The 21,760-nt window shown below is 46.6% G+C and overlaps 2 protein-coding genes and 1 pseudogene across 2 annotated transcripts in view; 2 read left to right on the top strand and 1 right to left on the bottom strand.

Moving 5' to 3' along the window:
• The window catches only part of LOC144486584 (uncharacterized), a 33,186-nt pseudogene extending 28,259 nt beyond the window's left edge, over window positions 1–4,927 (top strand).
• Window positions 4,928–5,141: 214 nt separating this feature from the next.
• Window positions 5,142–11,235, top strand: LOC144486583 (uncharacterized). Its single transcript, XM_078204638.1, has 2 exons — window positions 5,142–5,254; window positions 10,116–11,235. Exons 1-2 carry the CDS (start codon window positions 5,142–5,144, stop codon window positions 11,233–11,235), a joined length of 1,233 nt encoding a protein of 410 aa, XP_078060764.1.
• Window positions 11,236–13,697: 2,462 nt separating this feature from the next.
• LOC144486582 (uncharacterized) overlaps window positions 13,698–21,760 on the bottom strand; it is a 34,353-nt gene continuing 26,290 nt past the window's right edge. Inside the window, exons 4-5 of the mRNA XM_078204637.1 lie at window positions 18,911–19,509; window positions 13,698–13,860 (exon numbers count right to left, since the gene is read on the bottom strand). Coding sequence (XP_078060763.1) covers window positions 13,698–13,860; window positions 18,911–19,509 — 762 coding nt within the window. The remainder of the gene's footprint in view (window positions 13,861–18,910; window positions 19,510–21,760) is intronic.

The following is a 21,760-nucleotide window of genomic DNA, read 5'->3' as shown; positions in this document are numbered from 1 at the left end:
TTAAAAGTTGATGAATTTCATATTTATCCAGAAGTAAAGCCCAGTCAAGATAGGATGGTTATTATTGTCAGAAGCAAAACCTGACTCGCAGAATGAACATTGTTCAGTCTAACTGGGTGGCCCTGTGGCACAGTGGTTAACAGTGCTGGCTCATAGTGTCAGGGACTCGGGTTCGATCCACAGCTTTTGTCACTGTCTTTGTGGAGTCTGCACGTTCTCCCCATGTCTGTGTGGGTTTCCTAGAACCATAGAAAATTACAGCTCAGAAACAGGCCTTTTGGCCCTTCTTGTCTGTGCCGAACCATTTGATGCCTAGTCCCACTGACCTGCACTTGGACCATATCCCTCCACACCCCTCTCATCCATGAACCCGTCCAAGTTTTTCTTAAATATTAAAAGTGACCCCGCATTTACCACTTTATCCGGCAGCTCATTCCACACTCCCACCACTCTCTGCGTGAAGAAGCCCCCGCTAATATTCTCTTTAAACTTTTCTCCTTTCACCATGTCACAGACATGGGGACAACTCGGGGGGGGGGGGGGGGACAACTCGGGGGGGGGACAACTCGGGGGGGGGGGCAACTCGGGGGGGGGACAACTTGGGGGGGGGGCAACTCGGGGGGGGACAACTTGGGGGGGGGGGCAAAGCCCGGGGGGGGGGGGCAAAGCCCGGGGGGGCAAAGCCCGGGGGGGGCAAAGCTCGGGGGGGGGGAGTGGGTGGGTTCAAGACATCCTATGCCCTAACTAAACACCAGCGCATTCACACTGATGAGAGACCTTTCAGATGCTCTCAGTGTGGAACTACATTCAGGCAATCAAGTAACCTGTCTGTACACCAGCGCACTCACACCGGGGAGAGGCCATTCTCCTGTTCTCAATGTGGGAAGAGATTCACTCACTCATCGAGCTTGCAGAGACACCAGCATGTTCACACTCATGAGAAACCTTACATCTGCTCCAAATGTGGGAAGGGATTCAGTCAGTCCACCAACTTGCTGACACACCAGCAAGTTCACACGACTGAGAGACCATTTAAATGCCCAGAATGTGGGAAGTGCTATAAAAGTTCCGCAAAGCTGCTGTGCCATCAACGTATTCACACTGATGAGACCCCGTTCAGGTGCTCTCACTGTGGGACTGGATTCAAGACATCGCCTGCCCTCACATCACATCAGCGCACGCACACTGAGGAGAGACCTTTTAAATGCGCAGAATGTGGGAAATGCTTTAAAAGTTCAGGGGAACTGGTACGCCATCAATGAGTTCACACCGAGAAGAGACCTTTTAAATGTCCAGACTGCGGGAAGGGCTTTAAAATTTCCAGCAATCTGGTGTCCCATCGACGCGTTCACACTGGGGAGAGACCTTTCAGGTGCTCTGATTGTGGGACTGCATTCAGAGAATTATCTCACCTCACTGTACACCAGCACACTCACACTGGGGAGAGGCCGTTCACCTGCTCAGAATGTGGAAAGGGATTCTCTCATTCATTCAACTTGCTGATACACCAGCGTGTTCACACTGGGGAGAGGCCGTACACCTGCTCTGTGTGTGGGAAGGGATTCGCTCATTCATCCAATCTGCTGACACACCAGCGAGTTCACAAGTGAGTGGATTTTGCCATCAATTACAGCCAGAAATGAATCATATCCATTGGACTCTGTTTCTACTGATGTTAATAAACTCCATCTCAGGGCGGCACGGTAACAGTTGTTGGCACTGCTGCTTCACGGCGCTAGGGACCCGAGTTCAATTCCGGCCCTGGAATACCGGATGACTGCGTGGATTTCCTCCGGCAGTCCAAAGGTTTGTGGGTCAGGTTGATTGGCCATGCTAAGTGGCTCCTCATTGTCAGGGGGATTAGCAGGGCAAATACATGGAGTTACGGGGATAGGGCCTGGGTGGGATTGTTATCAATGTATGCTCAATGGGCCAAATGGCCTCCTTCTGCACTTAGGTATTCTAGATTTGTGTTAAACATCAAAGAACAAAGAAAATTACAGCACAGGAACAGGCCCTTCGGCCCTCCAAGCCTGCACTGACCATGCTGCCTGACTTAACTAAAACCCCTACCCTTCCGGGGACCATATCTGTCTATTCCCATCCTATTCAGGGACTTGTCAAGATGGCCCTTAAAAGTCACTACCGTATCCGCTTCCACTATACACCTGGCAACGTGTTCCAGGCACCCACTACTCTCTGCGTAACAAATTTGCCTCATACATCTCCTTTAAACCTTGCCCCTCTCACCTTAAACCTATGCCCCCTAGTAATTGACTCTTCCACCCTGGGAAAAAGCTTCTGACTATCCACTCTGTCCATGCCTCTCATAATCTTGTAGACTTCTATCAGGTCTCCCCTCAACCTCCGTCGCTCCAGTGAGAACAAACCAAGTTTCTCCAACCTCTCCTAATAGCTAATGCCCTCCATACCAGGCAACATACTGGTAAATCTTTTCTATACCCTCTCCAAAGCCTCCACATCCTTCTGGTAGTGTGGTGACCAGAATTGAACACTATATTCCAAGTGCGGCCCAACTAAGGTTCTATAAAGCTGCAACATGACTTGCCAATTTTTAAACTCAATACCCCGGCCGATGAAGGCAAGCATGCCATATGCCTTCTTGACTACCTTCTCCACCTGCATTGCCACTTTCAGTGACCTGTGTACCTGTACACCCAGATCCCTCTGCCTATCAATACTCTTAAGGGTTCTGCCATTTACTGTATATTTCCTATCTGTATTAGACCTTCCAAAACGCATTACCTCACATTTGTCCGGATTAAACTTCATCTGCCATTTCTCCGCCCAAGTCTCCAACTGATCTATATCCTGCTGTATCCTCTGATGGTCCTCATCGCTATCCGCAAATCCACCAACCTTTGTGTCGTCCGCAAACTTACTAATCAATCCAGTTACATTTTCCTCCAAATCACTTATATATATTACAAACAGCAAAGGTCCCAGCACTGATCCCTGAGGAACACCACTTGTCACAGCCCTCCATTCAGAAACACACCCTTCCACTGCTACCCTCTGTCTTCTTTGACTGAGCCAGTTTTGTATCCACCTTGCTAGCTCACCTCTGATCCCATGTGACTTCACTTTCTGCACCAGTCTGCCATGAGGGACCTTGTCAAAGGCCTTACTGAAGTCCATGTAGACACCATCCACTGCCCTACCCTCATCAATCATCTTCATCACTTCCTCGAAAAACTCGATCAAGTTCGAAAGATATTCACATCGTGAATATTTTTAATAACTCTAATACAAGTCAGTTCCTTTTGAAGGGCTCTCCCTCTCCCGTTTCCTCCATCCTCACCTCCAACAACAAGTGTGAGGAGCTCATGGAAATACTTTGTCACTAAGATTGAGATAATCCAATCAGCTGTCTCTGTTGCTTTGCTCCATTCCATTAGCCCAATGGGCCAAACTGTCTCTAAACATCCCTCTTGTCTGAGCCCCGAACTCCCACTTTTCTCCATCCAGTCTCCACACACACCAGTGGGTTCATACTGCAGAGAGAGGATTTAAATGCTGAGACTGTGACAGGAGCTTTAAAAACCCACATTCACTGATGGTTCACCAGTGCATTCAGTCCGTTCCACTCCATTCATCTGCTCTCAGTGCAGTGAGAGGTTCAAGCGATTGTCCATCCTGCAGCAACAGCAGAGAGTTCACACCAGGGAGAGGTCATTCACCTGCTCCATGTGTGGGAAGCAATTCACTGATTCATTCGTTTTGTTAACACACCAGTGAGTTCACACTGATGGAATGTGTTTCAAATGTCTGGAGTGTGGGAAATGTTTTAAAATTTCTATGAATCTGATGTGCTATCAGCAGGTTCACACTGACAGCAGACCATCCAGAGTCTCTCACTATGGGACTGGGTTCAGCTGGTCATGTGAACTCAGTGTCCACCAGTGCACTCACTCTGGGAGAGGCTGTTCACCTGCTCCATGTTTAGCAAGAGATTTACTCAGTCATCCCACTTCACTGCACATCAACTTGTTCACACTGATAAGGAACTTTTTCAAACTTCTGACTGTGAGCAGAGATTTAAATGCAAAATGTATCTGCTGATACACAAACACATTCACAGGCTGTTCACCTGCTCCATGTGAGAAGGGATTCATTTGTTTACCTCACATTCTGACACACCAGCAAGTTCATAAGTTACTACAGGGGCTGGATTCTGCTGTTATTGCTGCTGCTGTGAATCACATTCAGGACTGGACTTTGTTCATTCTGATATTTGGAATTTGTTTCTAATTATGTTAATAATCCCTGTAACTGGACTGGAGTTTAATATTCTAAATAAATGTGAAATAAAACAGTGATATTTGAATACATAGTTGCAGATGTTCGTCTTTCCCAGCTGAATGTTTAACATTGCCTGGTTGGAGCTCAGAAGGGGCAATCTGGGGGTGGTTCACACAGCAGGAACAGAACTGCAGTCTGTTCCTGCCATAGGGTCACACTGAGAGGGACAAACAGCACTTTGGACTTTCTCATCTCTCTTCACTGACAGCAAAGTGGGTTAATCCTGAGGTGTGTAAGAAATGTGTCCCAACTGCTCTTTTCTATAGTCCAGAGCTCCTAAACATGGAACAGAAGGCTCTTTTATAACTATGTTTCGAGTCAGGTGAACAATTTTGAAAGAAAATCAAAATATTACAGATGCTGGAAATCGGAAATAAAAACAAAGCAAGAAAAACTCAGCAGGTTTGGTAGCATCTCTACAGAAACAGAGCAGATGTTTTGGAACTGAAGAGTCATATTGGACTGGAAACATTGACTCTGTTTCTGTCTTTACAAATTCCGTCACAGCTGCCAAGAGTTTGCAAAAATTTTGAACAACGGTGAAGGCTGGAAATGTGCTGTCAAATCAAAGATTAGTGTGAAACTGGGACGTGTTCCTGACTGAAAGTGAAACAGCAGGTTTAAATTTCCAGATGACAAATGATTGTGGTAATTACACTGCACACTATTTCAAGAAAGGTGTTAAGTAATTTAAAATAAGCCTGTTTAAATATATTTTCATCGAAAATAGGAACAGGAGTAAGCCATTCTCGGCCAGGCCAGTCATTATGATCATGGACCACAAAAGATGTATTTGTATTTGACAACATCAAGTGGCAATGGCGGTGCCATTACCCAGCGTGCACCGAGAGGGTGACGATACCCTATCTTCAATACAGGAGATCATTGCGCAGGCTCAGTGCCTCTCTGACTGGAGCATGCGCAGTGCGGTGTAGGCAGTGGTCGGATGGGGTGGTGTCGGAGCAGCAGGGAGACCAGAAACTGATTGTAGACATCGGGTGAGTGAGATTAAATGGAGCCTGAGAGTCAAAAGGGAGGACTCATAAACACCCGGTATAGGAAGCGGAGCTTTCATAAACATCGGATATTAGCTTCAAACCACAAATAAGACGCCCGAGGCCCTGCCTGACCGATTTTGCAGTCTCCATCTTTAGAGAAAAATGGGCAGCGTGACCGCCATATTTATTGGGGGCAATGGACAGCAGGGCGGTGGCCATCTTTATAGGGGGCAATGGGCAACAGGGCGCATGTGCAGCCACCACCTCCATAGGACGCAGTGGGCATTGATTCCAGAAGTTAGTTCCTGGCCTCTAGAATTGGTCTCTTTTCCATTAAGCCACAGAAACATTGAATTATTGCACTACAGAAAATGACTAACCAGTCATGCATGCGCTGGTTCTCTACAAGGGAATCAGCTCATCCCACTACCCTGTCTTTTCACTAACAAGACCAACAGAAAATATTTCCCATCCCCAAAACGGGCGGCGCGGTAGCACAGTGGTTAGCACTGCTGCTTCACAGCTCCAGGGACCTGGGTTCGATTCCCGGCTTGTGTCACTGTCTCCTCGTGTCTGCGTGGGTTTCCTCGGGGAGCTCCGGTTTCCTCCCACAGTCCAAAGATGTGCGGGTTAGGTTGATTGGCAATGCTAAAAAAAATTGCCCCTTAGTGTCCTGGGATGCGTAGATTAGAGGGATTAGCGGGTAAAATATGTAGGGATATGGGGGTAGGGCCTGGGTGGGATTGTGGTTGGTGCAGACTCGATGGGCCGAATGGCCTCTGTTTGTGCTGTAGGGTTTCTATGAAATTACCTGTGGAGAAGATTTTGTTTTATCTTCTTGAAGAAAAACAAAAGGACCTCACATGGGGTGGCACAGTGGCACATAGCTGCCTCACAGCGCCAGGGACCCGGGTTCGATTCCTGGCTTGAGTCTGTGTGCAATTTGTATGTTCTTCCTGTGTCTGCGTCGGTTTCCTCTGGGTGCTCTGATTTTCTCCCACAGTCCAAAAGACGCGCTGGTTAGGTGCATTGCCATGCTAAAGTTGTCCCTTCGTGCACCCGAACAGGTGGTGGAATGTGGCGACTAGGGGATTTTCACAGTAACTTCATTGCAGTATTAATGTAATCCTACTTGTGACACCAATAAACAAAAAACAGCTGCAGTCCATGTGGTGAAGGTGCTCCCCTTTAGGTCAAGAGTTACAGGCTATTCACCCAGTGATGATGAAGGGACAGTGATACATCTCCAAATCAATAATTACAATGTGTATTTATACAGCATCGTTCATGTACTGGAGCATTCTGAGGCGTTTCTCAGGTGTGTTATAAAGCAACATTTGACAGTCATGTGAGCAGACATGAGGGTGGATGGGTGAAGGCTTGGTTAAAGAGGTAGTTTTAATGAGTATCTTAAAGGGGGGAAGGATGACACAGAGGGGGAGCAGTTTAGGGGGAAATTCCAAAGATTATGGCCTTGGTAACTGGGAGTGCGGACACGTATGATGGAGTGATTAAAACTGTGAATGCTGAGGAAGCCGGAATGAAAGGAATGCTGAGATATTGGAGGGTTGTGAGGCGAGAGGAGATTACAGAGATAGGGAGGGGTGAAACCATGGAGGTACTTGAGGACAAGGATGAGAAATTTAAAATGTTGATTCATAAACAGGAGCCTTTGTAGCACAGGGGTGGTGGGTGAACAAGATTTGGAATGAGTAAACATGTGGGCAGCAGAATTGTGATGACCTCAAGTTAATAGACAGGTTGAGTGAGGGAGACCGGCCAGGGGTGTGTTAGAATTATTAAGTCTAATGGTAACAAGCACTCAGATCGTGCATGGATCAGCTGGCGGGGGTATTCGCAGACATCATCAACCTCTCTTTACAACAATCTGAGGTCCTATCTGCTTCAAGAAGATGACCATCATCTCAGTACCAAAGAAAAGCCAAGCAGCGTGCCTTAATGACTATCATCCGGTGGGTCTAACATCCATCATTATGAAGTGCTTCGAAAGGTTAGTCATGGTACGAATCAATTCCAGCCTCTCGGACTGCCTGGATCCACTACAGTTCACCTACCGCCCAACAAGTCCACAGCAGACACCAATTCCCTGGCTCTGCACTCAACCCTGGAACATCGAGATTACAAAGACAGTGATGTCAGACTCCTATTTATTGACTACAGTTCAGCCTTCAACATCATTATTCCCACGAAACTCATCTCCAAACTCCGTGGCCTGGGTCTCGGCATCTCCCTCTGCGACTGGATGCTGAACTTCCTAACCCACAGACCACAATCAGTAAGGACAGGCAACAACACCTCCTCCACGATCATCCTCAACACTGGTGCCCCACAAGGCTGTGTTCTCAGCCCCGACTATACTCCTTATACACCTATGACTGTGTGGCTAAATTTCCCTCCAAGTCGATTTTCAGGTTTGCTGGTGACACCACCGTAGTGGGTCGGATCTCCAACAATGACAAGACAGAATACAGGAATGAGATAGAGAATCTGTTGAACTGGTGCAGTAACAATAATCTCCCCCTCATTGTAAACAGAAATGAAGGAGATTGCCATCGACATAAGGAAACATAGTGGAGAACGTGTCCTGTCTACATCAACGGGGATGAAGTAGAAATGGTCGAAAGCTTCATGTTTTTAGGTGCCCAGATCATTAACAACCTGTCCTGGTCCCCCCAAGCCAACACTATAGTTAAGAAAGCCCACCAACACCTCTACTTTCTCAGAAGACGAAGGAAAATCTCGCAGGATCCAGGGTGAGGTAGCTAAATGGATACAAAATTGGCTTGATGACAGAAGCCAGAGGGTAGTTGTAGAGGGTTGTTTTTCAAACTGGAGACCTGTGACCAGCGGAGTGCCTCAGGGATCGGTGCTGGGTCCACTGTTATTTGTCATTTATATGAATGATTTGGATGAGAATATAAGAGGCATGGTTAGTAAGTTTGCAGATGACACCAAGATTGGTGGCATAGTGGATAGTGAAGAAGGTTATCTCGGATTGCAACGGGATCTTGATCAATTGGGTCAGTGAGCCGACGAATGGCAGATGGAGTTTAATTTAGATAAATGCGACGTATTGCATTTTGGTAGATTGAACCAGGGCAGGACTTACTCAGTTAATGGTAGGCCATTGGGGAGAGTTACAGAACAAAGAGATCTAGGGGTACAGGTTCACAGCTCATTGACAGTGGAGTCACAGGTGGACAGAGTGGTGAAGAAGGCATTCGGCATGCTTGGTTTCATTGGTCAGAACATTGAATACAGGAGTTGTTGAAGTTGTACAAGACATTGGTTAGGCCACACTTGGAATACTGTGTTCAGTTCTGGTCACCCTATTATAGAAAGGATATTATTAAACTCGAAAGAGTGCAGAAGAGATTTACTAGGATGCTACCGGGACTTGATGGATTGAGTTATAAGGAGAGCTGGATAGACTGGGACTTTTTTTCTCTGGAGCGTAGAAGGCTGAGGTGTGATCTTATAGAGGTCTATAAAATAATGAGAGGCATAGATGAGCTAGATAGTCAATATCGTTTCCCAAAGGTAGGGGAGTCTAAAACTAGAGGGCATAGGTTTAAGTTGAGAGGGGAGAAATACAAAAGGATCCAGAGGGGCAACTTTTTCACACAGAGGGTGGCGAGTGTCTGGAACAAGCTGCCAGAGTAGAGGCGGGTACAATATTGTCTTTTAAAAACCGTTTAGACAGTTACATGGGTAAGATGGGGAAAGAGGGATAAGGGCCAATTGCGGGCAATTGGGACTAGCTTAGCAGTTTTTTAAAAAGCGCAGCATGGCAAGTTGGGCCTAAGGGCCTGTTTCCATGAGGTAAACCTGTATGACTATGAAATTTGGCATGTTAGCTGTGACTTTCACCAACTTTTACAGATGCACCATAGAAAGAATTAGCATCAGCTTGGTATGGCTCCTGCTCTGCCCAAGACCGCAAGGAACTACAGAAGGTCATGAATGTAGCCCAATCCATCACTCAAACCAGCCTCCCATCCATTGACTCTGTCTACACTTCCCGCTGCCTCGGCAAAGCAGCCAGCTTAATTAAGGACTCCATGCACCCCGGACATTCTCTCTTCCACCTTCTTCCGTCGGGAAAGAGATACAAAAGTCTGAGGTCACGTACCAACCGACTCGAGGACAGCTTCTTCCCTGCTGCCATCAGACTTTTGAATGGATCTACGTTGCATTAAGTTGATCTTTCTTTCCACCCTAGCTATAACTGTAGCACTATAGTCTCGTTTCCTTCTCTATGAACGGTATGCTTTGTCTGTATGGCACACAGGAAACAATACTTTTCACTGTATGTTAATACATGTGACAATAATAAATCAAATCAAAACAAAACAAAGGAATGGGTGATGGTTTCAGCCGCAGATGAACTGAGAGTAGACTGGAGTTGGGTGATGTTACTGAGGTGGAACTGGTCTTGGTAATGATGTGGATTTGTGGTCAGATTCTCAGGTTGGGTGAAATATTTTGCTCTGGTTGTGAACAGTCTGGCTCAGTCTCAGACAGTTACCGAGGAGAGGGATGGAGTCAATGGGTGGAATTTGTAGCAGAGAGCGGTGACAATAACTGCACTTTTCCCAGGATTAAAATGGAGGAAAATTCTAGCCCAGAGCTGGGGAGATTTTTCAGGGAATCAAAGGATTCGGGGAGGGGGTGGGAAATTGGAGGTAAAACCAGCTCAATTTCACAACCTGCCTTTCTGTTTTTGAGAGTTCTCTCTCACTCCCTTTTTTCCGTTTTAAATCAATTTCACAGGGCGTTAGAAGGGGAAGATTTGCAGTCAGGGAAACTGAAACCAAACATCACATCAGGATCTGAATATCATCGGGTTTTTGACATGCAAGAAAACAGCAATGTTCACAGTGTAGATAAACCGTGGAAATCTGGGGACTGTGAGCAGGGATTCAGATCCCCGTCTGAGCTGGAAACTCATCAGCCCTGTCACACTGGGGAGAGACCATTCACCTGCCCCGAGTGTGGGAAGGGATTCACTTGGTCATCCAACCTGTTGAGGCACCAGCGTGTTCATAATGCGCAGAAGCCATTCACCTGTCCCGAGTGTGGGAAGGGATTCACTCGATCATCTGGGCTGCAACAACACCACCGAGTTCACACTGGGGAGAGGCCATTCACCTGCTCCAAGTGTGGGAAGGGATTTACTGATTCATCCACTCTGCTGAAACATCAGCAAGTTCACACTGATGAGAGACCATTTAAATGCCTGGACTGTGGGAAGTGCTATAAAAGTTCTCAGAACCTAATGCGACATCAGCTTGTTCACACTGACGAGAGACCCTTCAGATGCTCTCACTGTGAGACTGGGTTCAGACAATCATCTGAACTCACTGCACATCAGCGAATTCACACTGGGGAGAAGCCATTCATCTGTTTCAAATGTGGGAAGAGATTCACTCGATCATCAGGGCTTCTACAACACCATCGAGTTCACACAGGGGAGAGAACATTCACCTGCTCCAAATGTGGGAAGGGATTCAGCGATTCGTCCACTCTGCTGAAACACCAGCAAGTTCACACTGACGAGAGACCTTTTAAATGTGCTGACTGTGAGAAATGCTATAAAGGTTCTGTGGACCTGATGCGCCATCAGCTTGTTCACACTGACGAGAGACCGTTCAGGTGCTCTCACTGCGGGACTGGGTTCAGACAATTATGTCAACTGACTGCACACCAGCGGGTTCACACTGGGGAGAAGCCATTCATCTGTTTGCAGTGTGAGAAAGGATTCACTCAATCAGCCACCCTGCAGAGACACCAGCGAATTCACACTGGGGAGAGACCATTCACCTGCTTCGTGTGTGGGAAGAGATTCACTCGCTCATCCACCCTGATGAGCCACCAGCGAGTTCACAAATAATCAGTGACTGAATTTTACTGTAAATCACATCCAGGAATGGATTATGTTCATTGACGTCCATTTATTTAAACTGGTGAAGTGAGTGGTAATTACAAAAGGAGACAGAATGGCTGTGTGAATTTAAATTGAGGATTTTTTATGCATTTGTGGGACATGGGCGTGACTGCACGGCCAGCATTTATTGCCCATCTCCAGTTACCATCGAACTGAGTGGCTCACTAGGCCATTTCAGAGGGCAGTTGATCGTCAACCACATTGCTGTGCCTCTGGAGTCACATGTAGGCCAGACAGGTAAGGACAGCAGATTTCCTTCCCCAAACGGACATTCATGGGGTGGCACAGTGGTTAGCACTGTTGCCTCACAGCGCCAGGGACTGGGGTTCGATTCCCAGCTTGGGTCACTGTCTGTGTGGAGTTTGCACGTTCTCTGCGTGTCTGCGTGGGTTTCCTCCGGGTGCGCCGATTTCCTCCCACAGTCTGAAAGACATGCTGGTCCGGTGCATTGACTCGAACAAATGCCGGAGTGTGGCAACCAGGGGAATTTCACAGTAACTTCACTGCACTGTTAATGTAAGCCTTACTTGTGACTAATAAATAAACTTTACTTTTTACTTTACTGAACCAAATGGTTTTTTCTGACAATTGACAATGGTTTCATGGTCAGCAGTAGATTCTTAATTCTGATTTTTTTTAAATTGAATTCAATTATTTTTATTGAATTAAATGTACGAGGCAAGTTTTTTTTTTAGAGAGTGACAGGTGCCTGGAACTCGCTGCCGGGGAGGTAGTGGAAGCAGATATGATAGTGACTTTTAAGGGACACCTGGACAAATGCATGAATAAAATGGGAATAGAGGGATATGCTCCCCGGAGGCCTGTTTAGTTCAGACGGGCAGCATAATCAGTGCAGGCTTGGAGGGCCAAAGAGCCTGTTCCTGTGCTATAATTTTCTTTTTTCTTGTTCTTTGTTCAAATTACACCACTTGCTGTGGTGGGATTTGAACCCGGTCCCCAGAACATTAGCGGAGCTTATGGATTAAGTCTAGGGATAATACCATTGGGCCATCACCTCCCACCTGGAACAAAACTGTTTTCACTACTCAGGCTCTGCTGTGATGTAATAGTCTCTATGACATCATCATACCATGACTGGGTGACATCATCAGAGTCCATTGTTTCTGAATGATCCACATCAATAACAACAGGAAATACTCATCAAGCTGAGCACATTATCTAGGCTGACACTGCAGTCTGACATTGAGGGACTGCTGCACTCTGACACACACTGTCCTTCACATGGAGCTTGTGGCGCTCTGGCCACAACCTTCCAATCCTTATCGAGTCGTAGTGACAAAGGACAGAGAATGTAAATGTTACATCCCTGTTCAAAAACACAGCAATTACAGAACAATCAGCTTAACATCAGCGGTGGGGAAAAGCCAATAATCTGGGACACAATCAACTGACACTTGGAAAAGTATGGATTATAATTTCCAATATTTTCTGTTTTTAAATACTGAAAACTTCCCTGGATCTCAAGGCTGGGAGAGACATTCTAGAAAGTATAGGGAGCTGGGACTTGTCCATGATGAGAAACAATACTTTTCACTTTATGCTAATACTTGTGACAATAACAAATCAAATTTTAAAAAATCAGTGCAACTCGAGGTCTGAGACTGAAATAATCTAGAGTTAGAAAGGAGAAAAGATCCAAAAAACAGAAGTCAGTAACAGGAAATCAATTAATCTCTTATCCTGGAGAAATCAAGGATTTAACACACCGTGTGTTTGAAACAAAGCTGATTTATTTAACAGGTGTCAGAATATTAAATTCCAGGTCAGTTAGAGATTAACATCTGAAGAAATAAATGTTAATTGTCTGATTGAAGATGGTCGAGAGGAGATTGATACAGGTACTCAAGATCCTGAGGAGTTGGGCAGGTGAAATAGTGAGAAAATGTTCCCACCAAGAGAACATCAAGAACTAGAGGGCACAGACCTACGTTAATGGGGAAAACAGAGTCAAACTGATGTGAGGAAAATTATTTTCACCTACTGGGTGGTTGAAGTCTGGAATAAACTTCCTGTGAAGGCAGGTTTGATCAAAGTACTCAAAAGAGAATTGGATTGTTATCTGAAAAGAAAGTGTGCAAGGTTGCAGGGGAATGGGATTAAGCTCTTTCAGTGAGCCAGTGCAGACTTGATGGGCTGAATGGCCTCTTTCTGTACTGTAAAGAATCTGTGATGAGAATTCCTGAATGATGGGGAAAGATCACAGACAGTGGTTCTTAAAGGGAAACTGCAACCCCAAAAACACACTCAGCTCTAGATTGAGAATATTAACCTGCAGCCCACCTACAGGGATTATTAACCTCAGCAGAAACAAACCTCAAATGTCAATGAATGTGGCTCACTCCTGGATGATTAACAGCAGCAGGTACAGCAGAATCCACTCCCTGCACTTACTCGTGAAGTCGCTGGTGTGTCACCAGGTGGGAGGATGTAGTGAATCCCTTCCCACACTCTGAGCAGGTGAATGGTCTCTCCCCAGTGTGAGGTCGCTGATGTGCTTTGAGGCTGGATGAATGTCTGAAGCTCTTTCCACAGTCAGTGCAGCTGAACGGCCTCTCCTCAGTGTGAACTCGCCGGTGTGTCACAAGGTTGGATGAATTAATGAATCGCTTTCCACACACGGAGCAGGTGAACGGCCTCTCTCCAGTGTGAACTCTCCTGTGTAATTGTAGGTTATATATCTGGACAAATCCCTTCCCACACACAGAGCAAGTGTATGGTCTCTCTCCAGTGTGAACTCGCTGGTGTAATGTTAGGCAGGATGATTGAGTAAATTCCTTCCAACATATGGGGCAGGTGAAGGGTCTCTCCCCAGTGTGGGTGCGTCGATGAGTTTCCAGTTTGGATGGGCAAGTGAATGCTTTCCCAGTCCCCACATATCCACGGTTTCTCTATGGTGTCAGTATCATCATGTCTCTCCATATTGGGTGATTAGTTGAAGCCTCGTCCACACAAAGAACACATGCACAGATTCACATTGCTATGAATGGTGTGATGTTTTCTCAGGCTGTGTAACTGGTTAAAGCTCTTTCCACAGTCAGTTCACTGGAAAACTCTCACTCGGGTGTGTCTCTCTCTCGGTGCTTTTCCAGTCACACTGAAGTTTGAAATCTTTTCCCGCACTCCACATTCAAAGGCTGATGGTGTTCAGGTGCTGGTGAATTGAGCAACTGTTAAATCTTGGTGTGAAACTTGATTCCATTTTGCTGACTGTAAATCTTCCCCTTCAAATATCCTGCAAAAGGAGTTTACAAAACTACTGTCAGTCCAGGATAGAAATTCTGATCAGACAAGTCTAATTTCTAAGGAACAACTTTTCTGCTCTGGTTTCCCAAAACAGTAAATCTATGTCCCACACACTCTCCCTCCTCCCTGAGCTGAGGGCGGCACGGTGGGACAGTGGTTAGCACTGCTGCCTCACAGCACCAGGAACCCAAGTTTGATTCCCAGCTTGGTTCACTGTCTGTGTGAAGTTTGCATGTTCTCCCTGTGTCTGCATGAGTTTCCTCCAGGTGCTCCAGTTTCCTCCCACTGTCCAAACAGGTGCGGATTAAGTAGATTGGCAATGCTAAATTAACCCTGAGTGTTTGTGTGGGTGGGGTGGGGGGTGTGGGTGGGGTGGGGGTCTAGCTAGGGTAAATGCATGGGGTAACGGTGATAGGGCCTGGGTGGGATTGTGGTCAATGCAGATTCGATGGGCCCAATGGCCTCCTTCTGCACTGTGGGATTCTATGAGATCCAAATGAAATGTTGCATATTTTTCATGCATCCTTACAACTAATTTATACAAATCACTCCAAGGCCTGTTCCTCCCCATCTCTGGAATCACCTCTAGTACTGCTCTGATTCTGGCTTCCTACACATTCAATTTTTTAATCACTCCACCATTAGTGACTAGACCTTCACTGCACAAGGATTCCTACCATGCAGAAGGAAACCATTTGGCCCATCAAGTCTGGACCAACTCTGAATATTTTACCCCAGATCTATACCTCTAACCCACCTTACCTGCACATCTTTGTACACGAAGGGGCAATATAGCATGGCCAATTCCCCTAAGCATCACAGCTTTGGACGGTGGGAGAAAACCAGAGCATCCAGAGGAAACCCACAGTCACAGGGATAACGTGCACACTCTGCACAGACAGTGACCCAAGGCTGGAATTGAACCTGAGTCCCTGGAGCTGTGAGGCAGCAGTGCTAACCACCCTGATATTAATGGTGTTATATAAATAGAAGTTGTTGTTGGCTGTAACCCTAACTTCCGGTTTTACAACAACACATTGATTTTATAACAAACTGTCTGATTTTTTTTGTCTCCAGTGGGGTTATTCATTTGGTTTCACCCTCCAGATGTATGGTGGCTGCGCATGCGTTATTCCAATTTACCTCAACAAAGATGGCGGATGCGCATGCGCTTTGCAATACGTGGTTCCCTATAAAGATGGCGGATGTGAACTCGGGTCTGAACCTTCGGAAGGCCCGAGGAATTTGCTTCGCAAATTGAGGGTTTGTGGCCGACACCGGGTGTTTATAAAGCCTCACCAGCCTCACCACCCACCCGCCAACTCCATTTCTGTTTCCGGTTTTATTTCGGGCTCTGGATCCGCATTGGATCTTTGTAAAAATCTCCATTTAAAACCCGCTCGCTCGAGCTCCTTACCGTCTGCCGCAGGCACTGCGCATGCTCCAGCTCCCAAACCAGGATGGGGCCGTTAACCTGGGCCTGTTCCCGGGAGGGAGGGAGGGAGAAGCCCCGCAGCTGCAAACCAGGGAGCTGACAATGATTCTGAAGGGTTTGCGGATCCACAAAGTGTTTCCAAATCCTCCCAGCCACCGCCTAACGCTGACTCCGCTTCTCCGGGACAAACAAGCGCCAAGGACAGCAATGACACTGCGCATGCTCCACATCACAATACCCGGGGAATGACTGACGGCAGCTCCGGACCAACCGGAAGAGGGGGCGGGGCTGGAGGACCGAGCTGGAGCGGCTGGTCCTCCAACCAATCAGAGTGAATGAGGGGCGGGACTGGAGGACCTAATCTGTTGATTAGTAGGGTCAGTGTGTCTGGGACAGGGCCTGAGGAAAGGTGCTCTGTTGGTTAGTGGGATCAGTATGTCGGGAGAGGGATAGGGCCTGGGGAAAGGTGCTCTGTTGGTCAGTATGTCAGGGATAGGGCCTGGGGAAAGGTGCTCTGTTTATTAGTGGGGTCAGTATGTCAGGATACAGGGATAGGGCCAGGGTCAAGGTGCTCTGTTGATTAGTGGGGTCAGTGTGTCAGGGTACAGGGATTGGACCCGGGTAAAGGTGCATTATGCTTTATGGCAGTCTGCAGTTTGGCCAAGGTCTACATTTTAGTCCAAAAAGTACATGTTTAAATTCTCTACCAGTGATTATTTGTACCTCTATGCAGACAGTATCTTTGTATAATATAAATAAGGCACGTTGTGGTCCTTATTCTACGTTCGTCTAAGTCAGTCCACCCTGTTTCAATAGCCTTTATTAGTTTTTAATCTCAAGGTATTCTGAACCCCTCTAACAAAATAACTTTAAAAAACTTAAAGTTTATAATTAGTCTCAAGTAGGCTTACATTAACACTGCAATGAGGTTACTGTGAAAAATCCCCTCTCTAACAACAAAAGAAACTTGATTTTAAACTTCATCTATTAATTTTTTTGTTATATTCCTCAACCTATTTTAATTTGATCAGTTTTTTGTGAGGGATGGGAATTTCTGTTCTTTATAAACTGGTTCACTCGTTTTGTTACTTCTACATGGGCTCGGAGAATCAGAACCCAGACTCTATCATCCATATCCTTATTCTCCTTCTGCCACCACTTTCTCTCTGTTTTGCAGGAGGATCGTGGGGATTCCAATCAGACCAAATCATTTATTATAAAAGTAAAACAAAAACAGAAAATGCTGGAAAATCCCAGCAGATCTGACAGCATCTGTAGGGAGAGAATAGAGCCAACGTTTCAAGTCTGGATGACCCTTCATGAGAGCTCCTATGAAGTGTCATCCAGGCTCAAAATGTTGGCCCTATTCTCAAATCATTTTATCGATAAGTTTCTTGTTCGTAGTTTCCAAAAGACAGGTAAGAAATCTGTCTGGTGCCCACTCGAGCTCTGAATTTTTCACTGGCCATGCTTGGGTTGGATTATAACCATTAGAATCCACTCTTAGAGATCCACTTTTCAGTCCAGTGCTACTTGGAGTGTACCGTCACTTCACCGACTACCGGGTCACAAGACCTTCACAGTTCTTATCACAAATCTATGATAAAATAATTTAAGCAATGCCTGAGAACACTTCTTAATCAACGACCTACCACCGTTTGTTGATTGTGAGATTTGGATATCTCAGCCGCTGAATACCAGCTGGTTATTCATAGATTCATAGAATCCTATAGTGCAGAAGGAGGCCATTTGGCCTATCGAGTCTCCACTGACCACAATCACACCCAGGCCCTGTCCCCCATGCATTTACCCTAGCTCGCCCCCCTGACACTAAGGAGCAATTTAGCACGGCCAATCCACCTAAACCGCATATCTTTGGACTTTGGGAGGCAACCGGGGCACCCGGAGGAAACACGGACATGGGGAGAATGTGCAGACTCCACACAGCCAGTGACCCAAGCCAGGAATCGAACCCAGGTCCCTGGCGCTGTGAGGCAGCAGTGCTGACCACTGTGCCACCATGCCGCCCAAACTTATGGAATAAGTTTAATTCTAACTCATTCTGTGTAAATATTCTCACAAGGTCCTCTTTTGGAGCTTTGCTAAGCAGCTTTAATGGTTTGTGATTGCAGAAACTGAGCCGTCACAGAAACATGGTCAAGATAGTCCAGTCCCATAATGCCTCACATTCAATCTGCAGTCCTTTAATTATAGCAGGATATGTGGCTGTATGTAGCTGCCTCGGCCATGGTCAACCCCAACACTGCCTTCTTGAACTGCTACAATGCCCGAGATGTAAGTACATCCACAGTGCTGTTAGGGAGGGATTTCCAGCTACACATTCCTGACAAGATTCTGACAGGTTTAGACAAGGTGGACAAAGAAAAACTGTTCCCATTAGCTGATGGGACAAGGACGAGGGGGGTCACAGATTTAAGGTTTTGGGTCAGAGATGCGGGGGGGGATGTGAGGAAGAATATTTTGATGCTGTGAATGGTAATGACCTGGAACTCGCTGCCTACGAGGGTGGAGGAAGTGGAGACAATAAACAATTACAAAGGAAATTGGATGGGCATTTGGGGGTTCCAAACAGAAATGCTGACTAAATATCTCTGAACTTCCTAACACCCTGTCACTCTGTGATCTGTGTGAAATTTGAAACCAGGTATTCACAACAAGACTCAAAGGGCATCAGCTCACTGGAGGCAAAGTTGTGAGACCAACCAGTCCAGCAGAAAGAAACCCTCCGACCCTCCCCATTGACCAACTGTGAGAATGAACAAAATGCAGTCCTGGATGTAATTGAGAGCAGAAACAATGACAGCAGAATCCAACCCCTGGAATCACTCGTGAACTCGTTGGTGTCTCAGCAGCTGGGATAAAAGACTGAATCTCTTCTCACACACAGAGCAGGTGAACGGCCTCTCCCCAGTGTGAACTCGCTGGTGTGTCTGCAGGTGGGATGACTGAGTGAATCCTTTCCCACACTGAGAGCAGATGAACGGCCTCTCCCCAGTGTGAACTCGCTGGTGTGTCTGCAGGTGGGATGACTGAGTGAATCCTTTCCCACACTGAGAGCAGGTGAATGGTTTCTCCCCAGTGTGAACTCGCTGGTGTATCTGCAGGTGGGATGTCCGAGTAAATCCCTCCCCACATTGACAGCAGGTGAATGGCCTCTCCCCTGTGTGAACTTGGTAGTGTGTCTGCATGTGGGATGACTGAGTGAATCCCTTCCCACACTGAGGGCAGGTGAATGGCCTCTCCCCTGTATGAATGTGCTCATGTGCCCGCAGGTTGGATGAACAAGCGAATCCTTTCCCACACTGAGAGCAGATGAATGGCCTCTCCCCAGTGTGAGCTTGCTGGTGCCTCCGCAGGCTGGATAAATGACTGAATCCCTCCCCACACTGAGAACACGTGAACGGCCTCTCCCCAGTGTGAACTCGCTGGTGTGTCCGCAGGTTGAATGACTGAGTGAATCCCTTCCCACACTGAGAGCATGTGAATGGTCTCTCCCCAGTGTGGCTGTGCCGATGAGCTTCCAGCTCATTTGGGTATCTGTATCTCTTCCCACAGTCCCCACATTTCCATGGTTTCTCCATGGTGCAGGTGTCCTTGCCTCTGTCTTCGGTGGACAATCAGTTGAAGCCTCGTCCGCACACAGAACACGGGCACAGTCTCTACCCGCTGTGAATGGTGTGATATTTATTCAGGCTGTGTAACTGGTTAAAGCTCTTTAGTCAGTGCGCTGGAAGACTCTCACTCGTGTGTGGCAGTGTGTTGGTGCTTTTCCAGTCACACTGATGTTTGAAATCTTTTCAAATCGACAGACCGGACAACAATTTCTCCTTCTAGATTCAGCTCCCAAGGAATATGACTGTCAGATCTAGACGTGACGTTTGAGATTTCGGGCTGTGATTCCTCTTTCAATATCCTGTAAAATGAGTTTACAAAAGTCATCAGTGTCAGTACAGGATAGAAATTCAGAACAGGATTCTATTTAAAAATGAAAGTGGATGGGCACTTGAAGGAAATAAACTTACAGGAGAATGGGGATATCGAGTGGGAATGGGACTGGAATGTTATACAGAGAGTCAGCATAGACTCGAGTTACCGAATGGATTCCTTCTGTGCTGTAATGACTTTATGACTGGAAATGTATAACATCGCTACAGCCTTATATTACAATGCAAGAAATAATAATAAATGTATTTTATTACAGAAGCATAAAGAATGTATCGAATCTGGGTACCATATAATAACACTAGACATATCTCTGTCCTATATTAATTTACTGTATGCTTAAATGTCAGCCATCTCCTGGGGAAAGCTGCCTTTTAATTGTGAACATTAGGAAAAAGACCATCTTTTAGACAGACAAATAAATGTGTCAAGCTGAGGGAGCAAAGGATGTTTACCAGGCTGATTCAGGGAATCACAGGACTGATGTATGAGGAGAGATTGACTAGGTTAGGATTGTTTTCGTTGGAGTTCAGATGAATGAGGGGGGAATCTCAAAGAGACTGATAAAATTCCAACAGGTCGAGACAGGATAGATGCAGGGAGGATGTTCCTGATGGAGTCCAGAACTGGGGGTCACAGTCTGAGGATTCAGGGCAGACCATTTAGGACGGAGGTGAGTCGACATTTCTTCACCCAAAGAGTGGTGAGCCTGTCGAATTTATTACCACAGGAAGTAGTTGGTGCCAAAACATTGAATGTATTCAAGAGGCGGCTGGATAAAGCACTCGGGGCGAATGGGATCACAGGTTATGGGGAAAAAGCAGGATTAGGCTATTGAGTTGGATGATCAGCCATGATTGTAATGAATGGCGGAGCAGGCTCGAAGGGCCAAATGGCCTCCTCCTGCTCCTATCTTCTATGTTTCTATATCAATGTCTTCAAGAGAGAGAGAGAGACCTGGGCCAACCTTTCCAGAGTCTGCACCCTCCCTGGATTCACTTCCTTTCCCTTCAGTTGCTGCAAGTCCCCAATTTCCCCCAGAATGAGAAAAGAAATGGAAAGGGGAGAAAAGAAAGTGTTTTACTCACAGATATTGGCCTCTTTTAGGTCAAAACAAATGAACAAACTCAAGTTAAATCATGACAAAGTAAAAGGGGCATCTCCCCAAAAGGAGGGGGAACAGCCCGAACAAAAATCAAAGTACAAAGGAAAGAGCTAGATGTTGGCCTCTTTTAAGGAAATAAGTGATAAATTAGTTATCCGCCAGAGTTCGATGTCATCTGATCGCTTGTTTGGAGAATAAAACATACTTAGGTACCTCGCTTCATCTGGGATATGAAGCTGTAATCCATATCATCTCAAATAACTCCCTTCAGACAGGAGGAAGTTTCAGTCTGTGTGCAGCTCAATCTGAGTGTCACAAAGACCTGATTGGCTGGACGACAAGAGTCCTTCCGGTCCTCCAACTCTTCCCATTGGTCAACACCCGAAAATGAAGGTCAGGAGGCGGGCTACCCCGCACATGCGCAGTTTCCCCTCTCCCTTGGACATGCGCAATCCCGGGGCCGGGGGGAGGGGGAGATCACCGAGCGGCTTCTCGCTCTGGCCGGAGCTGTCAGCCGGTTGCCTGGAAACCTTGGCTGGAAGAGGTGCAGGGGGAGGGGGAACAATGGATGGGGGCGGGGCTCCCGGGTCCGCGCGCCCGGGCCTGCGCACTGGAACACCATGACGTCATTGCGGAAGAGACTGATTCTTATTGGCTCATTCAGGCAGGCTCCTTTGTGGACGTCACAATGCGGAAGCTCGATT

Source organism: Mustelus asterias, unplaced genomic scaffold (genome assembly GCF_964213995.1).
Source record: "Mustelus asterias unplaced genomic scaffold, sMusAst1.hap1.1 HAP1_SCAFFOLD_402, whole genome shotgun sequence".
Lineage (NCBI taxonomy): Eukaryota > Metazoa > Chordata > Chondrichthyes > Carcharhiniformes > Triakidae > Mustelus > Mustelus asterias.
Note: the sequence above shows the minus strand (reverse complement) of the source record. Positions and strands in the feature narration are given on the sequence as shown.